This window comes from Lemur catta, chromosome 15 (assembly GCF_020740605.2).
Source record: "Lemur catta isolate mLemCat1 chromosome 15, mLemCat1.pri, whole genome shotgun sequence".
Lineage (NCBI taxonomy): Eukaryota > Metazoa > Chordata > Mammalia > Primates > Lemuridae > Lemur > Lemur catta.
The window spans coordinates 27,881,662-27,898,511 of NC_059142.1; the positions used below are offsets into that span (position 1 = coordinate 27,881,662).

At 37.7% G+C, this 16,850-nt stretch overlaps 1 protein-coding gene across 1 annotated transcript in view; it reads right to left on the reverse strand.

The window, feature by feature from the left end:
- PPM1E (protein phosphatase, Mg2+/Mn2+ dependent 1E) overlaps nt 1-16,850 on the reverse strand; it is a 186,132-nt gene that overhangs the window by 10,155 nt on the left and 159,127 nt on the right. The window contains exons 2-3 of the mRNA XM_045525644.1: nt 9,677-9,795; nt 2,963-3,162 (exon numbers count right to left, since the gene is read on the reverse strand). Of these exons, the coding sequence (XP_045381600.1) occupies nt 2,963-3,162; nt 9,677-9,795 (319 nt within the window). The remainder of the gene's footprint in view (nt 1-2,962; nt 3,163-9,676; nt 9,796-16,850) is intronic.

Here is a 16,850-nt window from a genome sequence, read left to right on the forward strand (position 1 = left end):
AAAGAAAAAGAAGGTATGAGGATTGAGCAAAAGCTGTTCTGTATTGAGTGCTTTTTTCAAAATACAAGCATTTTAATAGTAAAATTAGAACCTGAGAACAATAGAAAATAATAGGCCTTCCAGCACAAGGCCAATTATGTTCAGGTTTAAAATACATAAAGACATGAAAGCATATACATGTTTCCAAACTATAATACCTCTTTCATAAATCATTCATAGTCACATTGAATTCTCACCATAAATAGCACAGAGTCTCTAAGCTAGTTAACCGAACTTGAACCACATCAAGTGGTTCAAGCCCAGATGCTCTGTGTGGCTGATCACTTTGCCTTGCCCCATGATTTAGCTTCACATTCCCTTGCAAAGGCAACTGCCAGGGGAGGATCTTCCAACCCTGTGCTTTGTCTTGACAAAGGAAACTTAATCATAAGATTACATTTCAACCATTAGGTAGGATGCTTCTTCATCTTCAACTCAAGTGTTTAAATCTCAGCTCTGTCTCACTTAGGAGATCTGTGACTCCCTGTACTCTCACTGAGTCCTGAGCTCTTATTAGGCAACCGTAAATGACAGTTTTCAGTTGCCTTTTGACTTCTTTTTCCTTAGCCTCTTAGAGGAGTCCAGGCCCTGTCATTGAATCTTGAGCAAATCATATAGTTTTCTTACGCTTGTTTTCTGTTAAGTAGGGATGAGTTGCTATCTCATGGGGATTTGGAAGGGCTACTAAAACAACAGGTATATCTGTGCTTTGAAAAAGTTCTTTTTAAAGGGTATATTACCAAATATAAATGTCCATAGAATAATGATAACACCTAAATACTATGAAATCTATGTCTAATACACATATTATAACTAGTTCATTTACCAATTTAATGCCACTGAAGACTGATTAAACAGAACTATCTAGAAATAATCCCAACATGTGGAATTTCTATATCCACTAAAGCAGTACTCATTTTTAAGCAACTCAATATAGCATCAGAAGAAACAAAAGGGAGCCACATGGATTTCTTTTTTTTTTTTTTAAAGTATAGCTTATTTTCTAAAAAACAAAAAACATTTACTGATGTTTACTAATGTTTTCCCTATTATAATAATGTTTGATAATTTAGACTAATAGAGAAGTATAAAGAAGGAAATAATCACCTATAATCCCACCATCCACAGATAACTAGTCTTTTTTACATACATATATATATATAATTTTTTTTTGAGACAGGGTCTCACTCTGTCACCCAGGCTAGAGTGCAGTGGCATCAGCATAGCTCACTGGAACCTCAAACTCCTGGGCTTAAGCCATCCTCCTGCCCCAGCCTCCCGAGCAGCTGAGACTACAGGCATGCATCACCACACCCAGCTAATGTTTCTAATTTTTTGTAGAGACAGGGTCTCACTCTTGCTCAGGCTAGCCTCGAACTCTTGGCCTCAAGCAATCCTCCTGCCTTGGCCTCCCAAAGTGCTAGGATTACAGGCATGAGCCACTGTGCCAGCCTACATGCATATTTTTAAAATAAAATTAGGATTATACTGTGCATAAAATTTTATATCCTACTTTGTCATTTATCATATCATTAGCATTTCCCCATGTCATTAAGTATTATTCAAAGACATTATTTTCAGTGGCTTATAATATATATCTATGAGCATATCATAGTTATTCCCTTTTATGATTTAGATCATTTTCAATATTTTATTATAAACAATGTTATATAAAATATTTAGGTCAAACAAAACATAGAAGACTTTTCTGTATTTCTATTTCCTTATAATAAAGAATTAAAAGTGAAATTACCAGATCAAAGGATGTGAAAATCTGTAAGTTTCTAAATATATGTTGCCACACTGCTCTCAAAGCCTGGTTCACTATACCAAAGGTGCTCCTTTCTGAATTAGGCCTTTAGGCTGATTTTGAAATTACAAGGCAAAATAAAAATCAACCAAGTCAACAAACAACAATAATGCCCTTCAATATGAGTATAATTTCCAAGTAAGTGTAGCGACATAGGACATAGTCACACAAGAGCCTTTTGGGTTACATTTGCATGGGCGTGGTACTGGAAACATAGACATCAGCTGAATCCATCTTTATAACTAAGCACCAATTACCAGCCCACCATCACTGCTGATTAAACCTTGACAGCTAAAATTTAAATTTAGCTGCTTAATGAAGGAAATGTTGTGCTTTGTATAAATTACTACATTGTAATTTTTAAGTTATGGACTTGAGTGAAGAAAAGAGGCAAATGACAGGCGAAGGAAACAAACCTACTTCTGTTTGCATTAACATAATATATTTAATAGAAAAAGAAGGGAAAGTGAACAAGAAAATACTTATTAAGCTGACAAGGCTCATATGGATCCAATTTGTCAGTCACAGAGATTCATGAAATGCAATTCCAGCTACTTTCTTATCTCAGAGACCAAGATTTTAAAAAGAAAATCACATGAAATCAGAAAACTGTCTCAGCCTTAAATCATTCTTTTATGTTTGTGTTTGTGTTGCTTCAGCAGCATAGTAGTGTGAAACTTGATAAACACCGTTTGATTATACTATAGAAATAGTTTCCTTTAAAAAAACAGCTTTATTGAGATATAGTTTTGGGGTTTTTTGTTTTTTATTTTTTGCTCATATAGACCATAGAATAGCTCTGGAAGATTACGCAAGAAACTCTCTTGCCTTCGTGGAGGGGACCTGAGTATCTGGAAGACTAGGATAATGAGAGAGAGATTTTTATTTTCCCAGTTTTGAACCATGTGAATGCATTATCTATTCAAAATAACATAAAATAAATAGTTCCTTTTCCATTGTCTAATGCAAGCCACTTTGCATTTAGTCCTTCTCTAACCTATGAGAGATACTATTCGAAATATATCAGAAGTTCTCCTTTTCTAACAGGACCATGAAGGTGTTTGTTTTGTTTTGTGTTTTAAATCTCACTGACTCTCCAGAAGTGCCCTTTACCTCTAGGTTGAAGAGCATATTAAAGTCAGGAATGCAGACATGTTTGTCCTCCATTTTCCTGCGCATGTTTTTGATGGCATGGATTGATGTCTCATAATAAAGCTGGGGTCTCCTGCGGAGAGGGAAGTCTTTCACCCAGCTGCAGCAAATCTCGTGTAGTTTGCTGAAGACAGAACGGGCCAATTTCACTGTCTCAATCTCTGTGAAAGAAACACAGAAACCCCCAATAAAGAGCCTTGTAAAACTGCTTTTCAATTGCCTTCTTGGTAAAGACAGAAGTAGGTCACCTTAGTCAAGTTCCTCCTTAATAGAAGAAATTCATCCTTCTCAAGAAAAATGAAATGCTTCTGAAGAAAGAAAATGACAACCTGTCTAGTAGAAAATCATCAGCCAGCAGCTGTCATCAAGATATCCTTATGTCATGAGGAGAAAACCTGTGGCCAGGGCTTGACCTATTCCTAGGCTCAATTTCTTCCAGCCCGCGGAATGCTCCAGCCACACTGCTCTCCAGTTCAGAGCACTGGTTCCTCTTTGGTTGGCTGCTATGGTATCACCTGGAGAGCCAAGCCTCTGACTGCAATGTGAACAGTGGTTATCCAGCTAATTGCAATATGAAAGACCTAGGAAAACAGCTTACAATCTATAGGAATAAAAAGATTTACCTCGATTACCGTTTGTCTTTGTCCTTGCCTTTCTTCCTGACCTCCTTCTTTAGATCCAGTTCCCTGACTTTTCTCTCTATAAATGACCATCATTTGGAACTGAATTCTATATTTTTGCTATTTGATGTATTTGTTTATTAAAGTTTTAGGCAGTAGTTTAAATAGGTTAGCCAATGAGTTAAAAGTTTTATATTTCCCTGAGGAAAAAAATACTTCAATTCTGTCTACATGTGTGACCCTGAATAGAAAAAAGGACACAGCCATCAGGGGAGCAGTCTGCTACATCACCTGAAGTCTGCTATTGACCTGTGACCTGTGAGAGTAGACCAGCTGACTTCTGGGGCAGACTTGCGTCCCTCAGTACATGGACAGGTGTGTAATCCTGTTAAGCAGCACAGAATGAACTGAAGAGATTGTATCTCACATCATTTTACCCTCCACTCAAGTTGTCCTCCACTTCAACTGCAGCTACTGAAATAACCAAGGGGAGATTAGGTTTTCTCAGGCCAGTATTTTAGAGGGTCCTCCTACATCTCAGGTAAAAAAAAATTTAGAACTTAAAAATTTTTTTACTTTACTAAATCAGATACAGCTTGACAGCCTGAGGAAATACGTGCCAGATGGGCAATGGCTGCACATGCCTCCTCCAATCTAGAACACAAATCCCAAAGAAGAGAGACTATATGTTCTAGAACAGCCTGGTAACTTGGATTCCCAATTTTATTCCAAGTCTTGCCTTTCCCTTAATCTGTGACTACATTTACCTGTTTTCTTCTTCAAAATTCTTTTTAAAATGACTGTTTGAAAAGCTGATCTCAAGTATTTTGTTCCTTTTTTCTCCTCATTAACATAAGCGCAGGGTGGTAAGTCCTGTTTTGTGCTTTGTCCCCCTTAACATTTTTATATAACTGAAAATCAAGGGTACACTTGAAAAAGAAGTTCAAAGAGCAAATACAGCCTGGGGAGATATGCACAAGAAGAAAACTGAGACCAACAGATAACATTTTGATTGTTTTGAGCAACTCCAATTTTTTTTAAGCACTAGCTTTCAGCCGGCAATTACCTACTTAACTCTGACCCATCTGGTCCCTGCAGTACTACTGCCCCCAAATGCAGACCCTGAGATGGATATGTCCTTATCTGACTCAATCATAACAGAGGATTACAAAACAATCAAGTGAATTTAGAAACTGTGAGGAAGAATGGGGTGGGGTGAAACAAATAACTGATATTAACTAACAGAATAGTTCCTGGATTCCCAGATAATAATATAAACCATTATATCATTCTTTGTATGTTACTCTTATTATATAGACCTGTGCTGTCCAATAAGGTAGCTACCAACTACATATGGCTATTTAAATTTAAGTTAATTAGCAAGAAACAATGGTGCATGCCTGTAGTCCCAGCTATTCAGGAGGCTGAGGCAGGAGGATCTCTTAAGCCCAGGAGTTCAAGGCTGTCAGGCACTATAATCACACCTGTGAATAACTGCACTGCTCTCTAGCCTGGGCAACATATTAATAGCAAGACTCATCTCTTAAAAAAATAATAAAATTTAAAATTTGGTTTTTGGATCATATTAGCTATATTTTAAGTGTTTAATAACCACATGTGGCTAGAGGTCAACACATTGGACAACGCAGGTAGGGAGCATTTTCATCATTGTGCTATCCATTGGCCAGAGCTTGTGTAGACAGATTAAATTGGTTAGCGGAAACAATACCAGTTTCCTCTAACATTTGGTTAACCACTAGGTCTGTTCATACCTCCTCCCAGTTGCTCCCTCCATCATGTTCCCTGACATTTGTTTATACCATCTATTATAGCTCTTAACCACATTTTGTAATAATAGATAACATTTATTGAGTATTTGCTACATTCTATGTCTGTAGAACATATCACAAATAGGTAAAATTATTCTCAGTCCTAGGTCTATCTGACTCTAAAGTCCATGCTCTTCATATCCCAAATCAGACTGCAGATAGAAACTGTCTTAATTGTCCTTGATTAGTCATAGTGTAGTCCCCAGCATACAGCAGGGACTCATTAGATGTTTATTGAATAAATGAATATGCCAACTTATATAAATTAATAAATATTAAAATATTAAAATATGTATATGCTTCTTGATTGTCTTCTGCTTCATCTCTCCGTCTCTTTCTACAATGGTACCACTCTCTTTCAGTTACTAAAACCTTAAAATATGTTTTAATATCAGAAGGACTAGTTTTCCTACCTATAACTCTTAATTTTAAAAGCTGTCACTTGGGGCCGGGTTTGGTGGCTCCCTGGGATCCCAGCACTTTGCGAAGCCACAGTGGGAGGATCACTTGAAGCCAGGAATTCAAGACCAGCTGGGCAACATAGCAATGCCCTGTCTCTACAAAAAATTAAAAAGTTAGCCAGGAACGGTGGCATGCACCTGTAGTCCTAGTTACTTGGGAGGCTGAGGTGGGAGGATCACTTGAGCCTAGGAGTTCAAGGCTGCAGTGAACTATGATCACAACACTGTACTCCAGCCTGGGTGACAGAGCAAGACACTGTCTCTAAAAACAAACAAACAAAAAAAAGATGTCACTTGGGTAGTTTGACACTTATTTTTCCTTTCTAATCATTTTGCCAAGTTTGGGCAGGAGAACATGTTATTATGTTTGGGATCACATTGAATTTATAGATTAATTTGTAAAAATTGACTTTTTTTCATATTGAGTCTTATCTAGGAACAAATTACATTGTTTTATTTAAATCCTCTTTATGTTGTTCAAGAGTTTTAACATAAGTCCTTCATATTTCTTAATTACTTTATTTCCGGTTGCTTATTCGCCATTTTGAATCAGAACTTTGCTTTAATGTGTCCTTTGAAACCTAGCAAACATTCCTATTTCTTTCAGTGACATTTCCTTCTTTCTTTACTCTCAGTCTGTGTGCATCTAGGGGCAAAATATATGATTCAGGTCTAGCCAATTATAGAGTCACATTCCTCTGGCCACAGTGATTGGTTCAGGAATGGGAAATGATCCACATTGGGCTGATTAGAGTGAATCCTGTGACAAACGTGAGAGCAACTGAGGAAATCCACTCTTGTTTTCCTGCTCAAGTTGAACTTGGGCAAATGAAGACCTGGCACTCTTCGAACTCATCTTGCCACCACATGGAGCCTGAAAATAAAATCAAGATGAAAGGGAGTACAGCTGAGAGTTGGAGAAATACCAAGTACTGTTGATATCATTTGAAGCCTCGAATCCAGCTGTGTGGCCCTTACCCTGAAGGGTAGCCAATAAATTCTGTTTTGCTGAAGCCACACATTTGGAGTTGTGTTTTGTGGTCACTTACAATGGAAAAGTTCCTGAGTATACATTAAGCATAAATACTAGATTTTAGTTTGAGCCAAATTTTGTCCTATGATGTCCAAGATATAGCCTACTTTATTAAGAATATTTTTAAAATTAAGAATCGATATTGACCATTATCAAATGCTTCTTTTGGCATCTTTAGAGGTTATTCTGTTTAATTTTCTTTTGACCTATTGATCTATAAATTATGTTAATAGACTACCCGATATTTTTGTTTTGTTCACTGCTATTTCCCCAGTATAATACTGAACATATGGTAGGCCCTTAATAAAATATTCATTGAATGAATTAAGTGTTGTACTCAACATATAAATATTTTAAGATTTTTTTATGTTGATTACCAAGACCAGTCTCCTTTTTTAGTTTTGTCTGAGGCAGGTTTTGATATCAGTATTATACTACACAAATTTTCCTTCTTTCCCTGTGTAATCAGAGCATTTATTTTAAAAAGCATTGGAATTACCTGTCTTCGATCATTTAAAAATTTTCACCTATAGAATTATATATGCTGTGACCTTTTGAGGAGATAGCTCCTTGACAATTTTCTCAATCTCTTTCTTCTTAGGTAAACTTTGTTAATTTATATTTTTCTAGAAAATATCCAAGTTTTCTTTTTCTTTTTTTTTTTTTTGAGACAGAGTCTCGCTCTGTTACCCAGGCTAGAGCGCTGTGGCGTCAGCCTAGCTCACAGCAACCTCAAACTCCTGGGCTCAAGCGATCATCCTGCCTCAGCCTCCCAGAGTGCTAGGATTACAGGTGTGAGCCACCGCGCCTGGCCCAGGTTTTCAATTTATTTATGCAAAATTTCTAATTCTTTTACTTTCCTCTGTATTAGTGTTCTTTTTCCCTTCTTGTTTTTAATTTTTACACTGTGATATTTCAAATTGGTTTTAGGTTGTCTGGACAAGAGTCACATTCACCAAACTGAATTTGTACCAAGTCAGATATGCAAGGTCACTTAGCAAACATTCTGTTAGGGATGACATAAACATGAAAAGAACTTTAAGGACTTTTTTTAAAGTCTGTTTTTGGAAACAACCAAGAAGAGAGACAAAAGGCACTTCAGTGGGGACTTTAAGCCAGTGACAGCAGGCGTTATTCAGTGTGCTCTTTTAGCCCTCTGATGTATGGATAAACACAATATGCCCTGTAGAGTTTCTCCTCAGTGCAATTCACACTGAGTGATTTGGGTTAAATAAATTAAAGATTTGCAAATAGTTTAGAGTTATAACAGATCAATCTAAATCACAGCAATAACATGGAGACATTCCTGGGTAATCTCTTGGAAATATTTAAAATCAGAATAACCAATGATATCCACCAAAAGGAAAATTCTTAATTTTACTTTCTTATGGGGTACAGAAAATTCTCCCAAAGCAGGCATATAGGACGACACTTCAATCTTGCTACATTAAGTATACTCCTTTTGCAGGGAGTGGTGTAGGACAGTATATATATAACTGCTGCTTGAAATGGAAAAATAAAGCAAAATTTTAAAAGAGGGGTGCAAAAAAGTGAAAATTATCTAAAGTAGCAGTCTATCCTCTCACAGCTGTAAATTACTCATCGGTTGTTAATGTCACTGTCCTGAGCTGGAGCTGAAATCAGCCATTCCACTGGCTGGAATGAGGCAGAACTTAATCTGTCTTTTCATTACAGGGCTTGTTATGCATCAGTACCAGAGGAAAGACCAGTGCTTTGTAGCAGGAATCCTATCCAACTTGACTCTGGAATAATTTGCTTCTAGGTGAATCAGTTACTCTCAGCAAAAACAAGAAGAGTAGTAATTCCTTCTTTGCCAATTTTCTGTCAAAAACAATCTAGAGAGAAAAAGGAAGAACAAGAATGTTTACTTTTATATCTGCCTCACATTCTCTGGAATCTGGCTACTCTGATTCATTAATATATTTTTTGCTCCTTATGTACCGCGTTTAAAGGAAAATGCTTTAAATAGAACAAATAGCATGACATATTAAAATTTCTTAATAATTTTGAGTAGTAGTTCCCTAATTTTTACCAAAATCTTTTCTTTAGATCCTGTCAAATATGTAAAAGCCTAAGATATTAATAAATATGCCTTTATTAAGAAATAGAGCTTCTGAGTTAAATGGGGATGTGAAGGAAAAAGCAAAGAAAAAAATAAATGGAGCCTCATTGTTTTCCTGGGGGAAAAAAAAGATGTACAATGATCCATGAGATTAAATCACATATGAATGTTTGTCATAAAGAGCTCTATTTATTGGCAGACACAAAATTTAATATAATTAGTGAGAAGTTTTGTTACAACGGATTTCTTGAATTTTTAAATCTTTTTACTTGGATTCTTGGAAGTAAGCTAAAAATTTTAAATAGGTTTTGCTCAAACTCTTCCTCCCCTCACCACTCATCCTTTTGCTGTGTCTTCACATTCCTCATTCTGGTCTTCCCATTTATCTGGATATTACTCATGACAATCTTCTGTTGCTCCCATTACTTTCCATATACTACTCTACCTTTTTAAAAATACATTTGAATTTTTTTCTCTTCTTCCCTCTTTTTATTGATTAATTTGAAAAAAATTTTTTGCATTTTTTTCCTCCTGCTACCAATGGGTAAGTGTAATTAGATTTAGTATTTTGCAAGACCACTTGTGTGTAGGCCACTATACATGAGAAGCTTTTAGTATTTTTAGACGAATTACGTAGAAAGGTACTCACCCACAGTCCCTTCTGTGCCATCCGTTTCCTTTGGAATATAATGTGCAGAAAGATCACTCTGAAGGACTTCGTCTGACGTGGCTCTGGCTAAAGCAGCAGCCAAAAAGGAAGGGCAATTACTGAAAGAAAAAAATAGAAGGCTACTTTCAGCAAGAGAATTAGGAAGTAATACATTTAATATTATTAATAATTAAATGTTAATTATAATATGTTATCTCAAAATAAAATAATACCTTTAAACAATATTCAACAAATATTTCTTGACTGTATATTGTATGGTAGGCACTCTGGGCCCTGGGTATATATTGGCAGACATGGCCCCTGACCTTGTGGGGCTCACAATCCAGTTAGGGAGACAGAAGATAAACAAGTAAACAAATAGGATAAAACTTAGAAGTCAGGTAAGTTTTATAAAAGGAAGCAAACAGGATACAGTGACAGAGAATAGAGAATAGCATGGCTACAAACCTTTTTTGAGAGCTTGGTATGTTCAAGGAACTGAAAGAAACCCAGAGGAGATGACACATAGTGGGTAAAGTGACAGGGAATAAAGACAGAATAGGCAAAGGCCAGTTACACAGACGTTTTAGACCATGATAAGGAATTTGGATTCTACTCCCAAGTGTAATGAGAATTCACACAAGACTGTGAGCAAGAGAGTACCACAGTAAGATATAAGAATTAAAATATTGCTTTGACTGCTGTGTCAAAGGAAATTAGAAGGGAGCAAGAATAAAGGAGGGGCCAGGTGCCGTGGCTCACGCCTGTAATCCTAGCACTCTGGGAGGCTGAGGCAGGAGGCTTGCTTGAGCTCAGGAGTTCAAGACCAGTCTGAGCAAGAGTTAGACCCTGTCTCTACTAAAAATAGAAAAATTAGCCAGGTGTAGTGGCATGCACCCTGTAGTTCCAGCTACTCAGGAGGCTGAGGCAAGAGGATCGCTTGAGCCCAGGAGTTTGAGGTTGCTGTGAACTATTATGACGCCACTGCCCTCTCCCTGGAGCAACAGAGTGAGACTCTGTCTTTAAAAAAAAAAAAAAAGGATTAAAAGAGGGAGACCAATAAGGAAATTGTTATAACCTAGGTGAGAAGAAAAAAAGTGAGTATATTTTGGAGAAAGAAAATACAGAATTGCTGATGATTGAATATAGAGGTGACAGAGAGAGAAAAGAATTAAGTCTGAGTCCTGGATTTTGGTCTGAGCAAATAGATGTATGGTAAGAATCATCTACCAAGACGAGGAAACCAGGAAAAGAACAAGTTTGCGGAGGAAATGGGGTAAAGTAGAAAACAAGAGTTCATTTTAATATGTTAAATTTGAAATATCTGTGAGATATCTTAGTAAAGGTGTCAAACGGTAATTGGATATTCTAGTGTAGCACTTTGAATTGTTAGGAAATTTGGAAGTCATGAATATATGGATGATATTTAAAGTTATGATAACTGAAACAATCACACAGGAAGAAAATATAAAAAGAGAATTGCTCTGGATCAGTGACTTCTATATGCCTCACCATCGTTTGTTGGGTTATGATGGAAAACAGGGTGTCAAAATCGACTCTGTAGTTTATAGGTTTTCAGATCAAGTGGAACAACAGTCAGGGAGCTGTCATCAGGAAACCATCCCCCAGCCCCACAGGCTGCCCCTGGCAGACATGCTCCTACAACCCAGGCCTAAGAAACAGCCCTGTGAGCCACCCCCACAGACATGCCCCCAGGCTAGTGAAGTGATCACCCACCTGTGCCCAGGGCCTGAGAAACAGTGCAGCAGGCCTGCCCTCTGGAGAACATATCCCCCATGCCTGTCCAGTGGCCCCACGCCCACACTCAGGGCCTGAGAAACAGCCTCGGGTTTCTGCTGCTGGCAGACACGCCTCTAGGCCTTCCCATGCTCAGGACCTGAGAAACAGCCTGGAGGTTGACCCCAGATGGACATGTCTCTGCACTGGCTAAGCAGCTGCGCCCCCAGCCACAGTAAAAGCATGCAGCCCCATCTCTAGCAAGCTAGACCCCAAGTAGGCTGACCCACTAGGTGCACACACATACGCCTGACCTGAGAAATAGCCCAATGAATCTACCCCCAGCAAAACTACACCACCACCACACAAACTCTCGCAGCCTAGGCCACTAAGACACTCACAAACATCACTAGTATAAATTACAGCTAAAGAAACTACACTAAGACTACACTACTGCATCCACCTAGAACCAAAGCTAACACATCCCACCCAACTGACACACTAAGACCCATCCATACAAGTAAGTCTTTTCCTACAAAACCTACTCCATAAAATTGGAAGAGGCAACTGTTCCACCAGATGTACAGAAATCAATGTAGGGACACATCAAACATGAAGAAGCAAGAAAACATGACACCTCCAAAGGAACACAAGAATTTTCCAGTAACAGATCCCAGTCATAAGGAAATACATGAAATGCCAGAAAAAAATTCAAAATAATTATTTAAAACTTAAGATGGGGTCTTGCTGTGTAGCCCCAGCTGAAGTGCAGTGGGTATTCACAGGCACAGTCCTACTACTGATCAGCACAGCAGTTTTGACCTGCTCTGTTTCTGACCTGAGCTGGTTCACCCCTCCTTAGGCAACCTAGTGGTCCCTCACTCCTAGGACATCACCATATTGATGCCAAACTTAGTGAGGACACCCAGTGGGCATAGTGCTTTATAACCCAGAACTTCTGGACTCAACTGATCCTCCTATCTCAGCTTCCCAGCTCAAAATAATAATCTCAAGGAAACTCAGTGAGATGCAACAGAATAAAGACAGACAACAAAATTGGGAAAACAATTTACAATTTGAGTAAGAAAGTCAACAAAAAGATAGATACCATAAAAAAAGTATCAAACAGGCTGGGTGCAATGGCTCATGTCTGTAATCCTAGCACTCTGGGAGGCCGAGGTGGGAGGAAGCTTGAGGCCAGGAGTTTGAGACCAGCCTGAGCAAAAGAACCTGTCTATACTAAAAAATAGGAAAAAAATTAGCCAGGTGTTGTGGTGCTCACCTGTAGTCCCAGATACTTGGGGACTGAAGCTGGAGGATTGCTCGAACCCAGGAGTTTGAGGTTGCAGTGAGCTAGGATGATGTCACTGCACTGTACCCGGGGTGACAGAGTAAGACTTTGTCTCAAACAAACAAACAAACAAGCAGAAATCTTAGAGCTGGATAATTCAATGAATGAAATGAAATGAAAAATAAAACTGAGAGCTTCAATAGCAGATTAAACCAAGCAGAAGAAAGCATTTCTGAACTTTAAGACAGGTATTTTGAAATAACTCAGGCAGACCAAGAAAGGATGAAGGAAGGAAAGAGAGGGAGAGGAAAGAAAAGGAAGGAAGAAAGGAAGGAAGGAGAGCGAGAGAGGGAGGGAGGGAGGGAGGAAGGAGAATTAAAGAATTTAAAAGAATGAAGAAAGCCTATAGGATTTACGGGATATAATTAAGCAAACAAATATTCCCATTATTGGTGTTCCAGAAGGAAAAGAAAAGGCAAAAGGTGTAGAAAACATGTTTAATGAAATAACAGCTGAAAACTTCCCAAGTCTTGGGAGAGAGGACATCCAGATCCAGGAAGCTCAAAAGTTCCCAAATAGATTCAACCCAAACATGTCTCTCCAAGGCACATTATGGTCAAATTGTCCAATAGTCAAAGACAAAGAAAGAATTCTAAAAACAGCAAGAGAAAAGCATCAAGTCACATATAAAGGAATCTCCATTACACTAGCAGCAGACTTCTCAGTGGAAACCTTACAGGCCAGTAGAAATTTAGATGATATATTCAAAGTACTGAAAGAAAAAAAAAAAAAAAACCTGATAGCCAAGAATATTATACCGAGCAAAGCTATCCTTCAGAAATGAAGAAGAAATAAAATCTTTCTCAAACAAGCAAAAACTAAGGGAATTCATCAGCACTAGACCAGCCTTATAAGAAATATTCAAGGGATTCTTATTTCTCGAAGCAAAAAGATGATAATCACCATAATGAAAACATGCAAAATTATAAAATTCACTGGTAGAGCAAATACACAAAGAAGAAAGAGAAAGGAATCAAACCTTATCACTACAGAAAACTGTCCAACCATGAAAATAAACAATAAGAGAGGAGGTAAGGAACAAAAACTATACAAAACAATCAGAAAAAAATCAGTAAATGACACGAGTAAGTCCTCACCTACCAATAATAACCTTGAATATAAATGGATTAAATTCCCCAGTTAAAAGATATAGACTTGTTGAATAGATAAAAATACAAGGCCGGGCGCAGTGACTCACGCCTGTAATCCTAGCACTCTGGGAGGCAGAGGCGGGTGGATTGCTCGAGGTCAGGAGTTTGAGACCAGCCTGAGCAAGAGTGAGACCCCATCTCTACTAAAAATAGAAATAAATTAGCTGGCCAACTAAAATATATATAGAAAACATTAGCTGGGCATGGTGGCACATGCCTGTAGTCCCAGCTACTCGGGAGGCTGAGGCAGTAGGATTGCTTAAGCCCAGGAGTTTGAGGTTGCTGTGAGCTAGGCTGACACCACGGCACTCACTCTAGCCAGGGCAACAAAGTGACACTCTGTCTCAAAAAAAAAAAAAAAAAAAAAATACAAGACCGAATTGTTTGCTGCCTACAAGAAACTCACTTCACCTATAAAGACACACACAGACTGAAAGTGAAGGGATGGGAAAAGATATTCCACACAAATGCAAACCAAAAGCAAGCAGGTATAGCTATACTTATATCAGATAAAACAGACTTTAAGGCAAAAGGTGTAAAAAGAGACAAATAAGGATATTATATAATAATAATGGGATCAATTCAACAAGAGGATATAACAATTGTAAATATATATGCACCCAAAACCAGAGCACCCAGATATATAATGCAAATATTATTAGGTCTGAAAGGAAACACAGACTCCAATAATAGTTGGAGACTTCAACATTCCATTCTCAGTATTGGACAGATCATCTAGACAGAAAATCAACAAAGAAACATCAGATTTGAATTGCACCACAGACCAAATGGACCTAACAGACATTTACAAAACATTTCACCCAACAAGCAAAATATACATTCTTTTCATCAGCACACAGAACATTCTCCAGTATGGACCAGATGTCAGTACACAAAACAAGTATCAAAAATTTTCAAAAGTTGGCCAGGTGTAACGGCTTACATCTGTAATCCAAGCACTTTGGGAGGCCAAGGTGGGAGGAATGCTTAAAGCTAGAAGTTTGAGACCAGCCTGAGCAACACAGCAAGACCCCATCTCTATAAAAAATTTAAAAATTAGCTGAGCATGGTGGTGCACACCTATAGTCCCAACTACATGGGAGGCTGAGCCAAGAGGCTCACTTGAACCCAGGAGTTCGAGGCTGTAGTGAGCTATGATCACGCCACTGCACTCTAGCCTGGGTGACAGAGCAAGACCCTGTCTCAAAATAAAATTTTTTAAGTTGAAATTATATTAAGTCTTATCTTACCATAATGGAATAAAACTAGAAATCAATAATAAGAGAAACATTCAAAACTGTACAAATACATGGAAATTAAACAACATGTTCCTGAACAACCAATGGGTGAAGGAAAAAATTAAGAAGGAAATTTTAAAATTCCTTGAAACAAATGAAAATAGAAACACAATATACCAAAACCTATGGGACTCAGGAAAAGCAGTATTGAGAGGCAAGTTTGTAGCAATAAATGCCTACATCAAAAAAGTAGAGATGTCAAATAAACAACTTAACAATACACCTCAAGGAACTAGAAAAGCAAGAAGAAATCAAATTCAAAATTTCTTTCCTTCTCAAAAATTAGAAGGAAAGAAATAATAAAGATCAGAGCAGACACAAATGAAATTAAGACTAAAAAAAATAAAAGATCAATGAAACAAAAGGTTTTTTGAAAAGATAAACAAAATTGACAAATCATTAGCCTAGACTAACTAAGAAGAAAGAGAAGACTCAAATAAATAAAATCAGAAATGAAAAAGGGGGCTGGGTGTGGTGGTTCATGCCTGTAATCCTATCCCTGTGGGAGGCTGAGGCAGGAAGATCACTTGAGTTCAGGAGTTTGAGACCAGCCTAAGCAAGAGTGAGACCCTGTCTCTACTAAAATAGAAAAAAATTAGCCAGTTGTGGTGGTGTATGCCTGTAGTCCCAGCTGCTTGGCAGGCTAAGCCAGGAGGATCACTTGAGCCCAGGAGTTTGATGTTGCTGTGAGCTAGGCTGACGCCATGGCACTTTAGCCCAGGCAACAGAGTGAGACTCTGTCTCAAAAAAAAAAAGAAATGAAAAAGGAGATGTCACAATGGATACCACACAAATATAATGGATCATTAGCAACTTTTATGAACAACTATAGTCCAATACATTTGAAAACCTAAAGGAAATGGGCAAATTACTGGACATATACAATCTATCAAGATTGAACCAAAAACAAATAGAAACTTAGACCAATAATAATTAATGAGATTGAATCAGTAATAAAAAGTCTCCCAACAAAGAAAATTCCAGGACTGGATCGCTTTGTTGCTGAATTCTATTGAACTTTTAAAGAACTAATACCAATTCTTCTCAAACTATTCCAGAAAACAGAAGAGGAGGGAATACTTCCTAACTTATTTTACAAGGTCAGCAAAAGCCTGATACCAAACCAAAGGAGGACACAACAAAAAAACAAAACTATAGGCCAATATCCCTGATGAACATAAACGTAAAAATCCTCAACAAAATACTAGCAAACCAAATCCAACAACACATCAAAAAGATACTACACCATGGTCAAGTGGGATTTATCCCAGGGATGCAAGGATGGATCAACATGTGTAAATCAATAAATGTGATATATCACATCAACAGAATGAAGGACAAAAACCATATGATCATCTCAATAGATTCAGAAAAAGCATCTGATAAAATTCAACATCCCTTCATGATAGGAACTCTAAATAAATTAGATATGGAATAAAAGTACCTCAATGCAATAAAGGCCATATATGACAAATCCACAGCCTACATTATACTGAACAAAAGCTTTTCAGCTAAGAACTGGAACAAGACAAGGTTGCCCACTCTCACCACTCTTATTCAACATAGTACTGGAAGTCCTAGCCAGATCAATTTAGGCAAGAGAAAAAAATAGAGGGCATCCAGATTAGAAGGGAGAA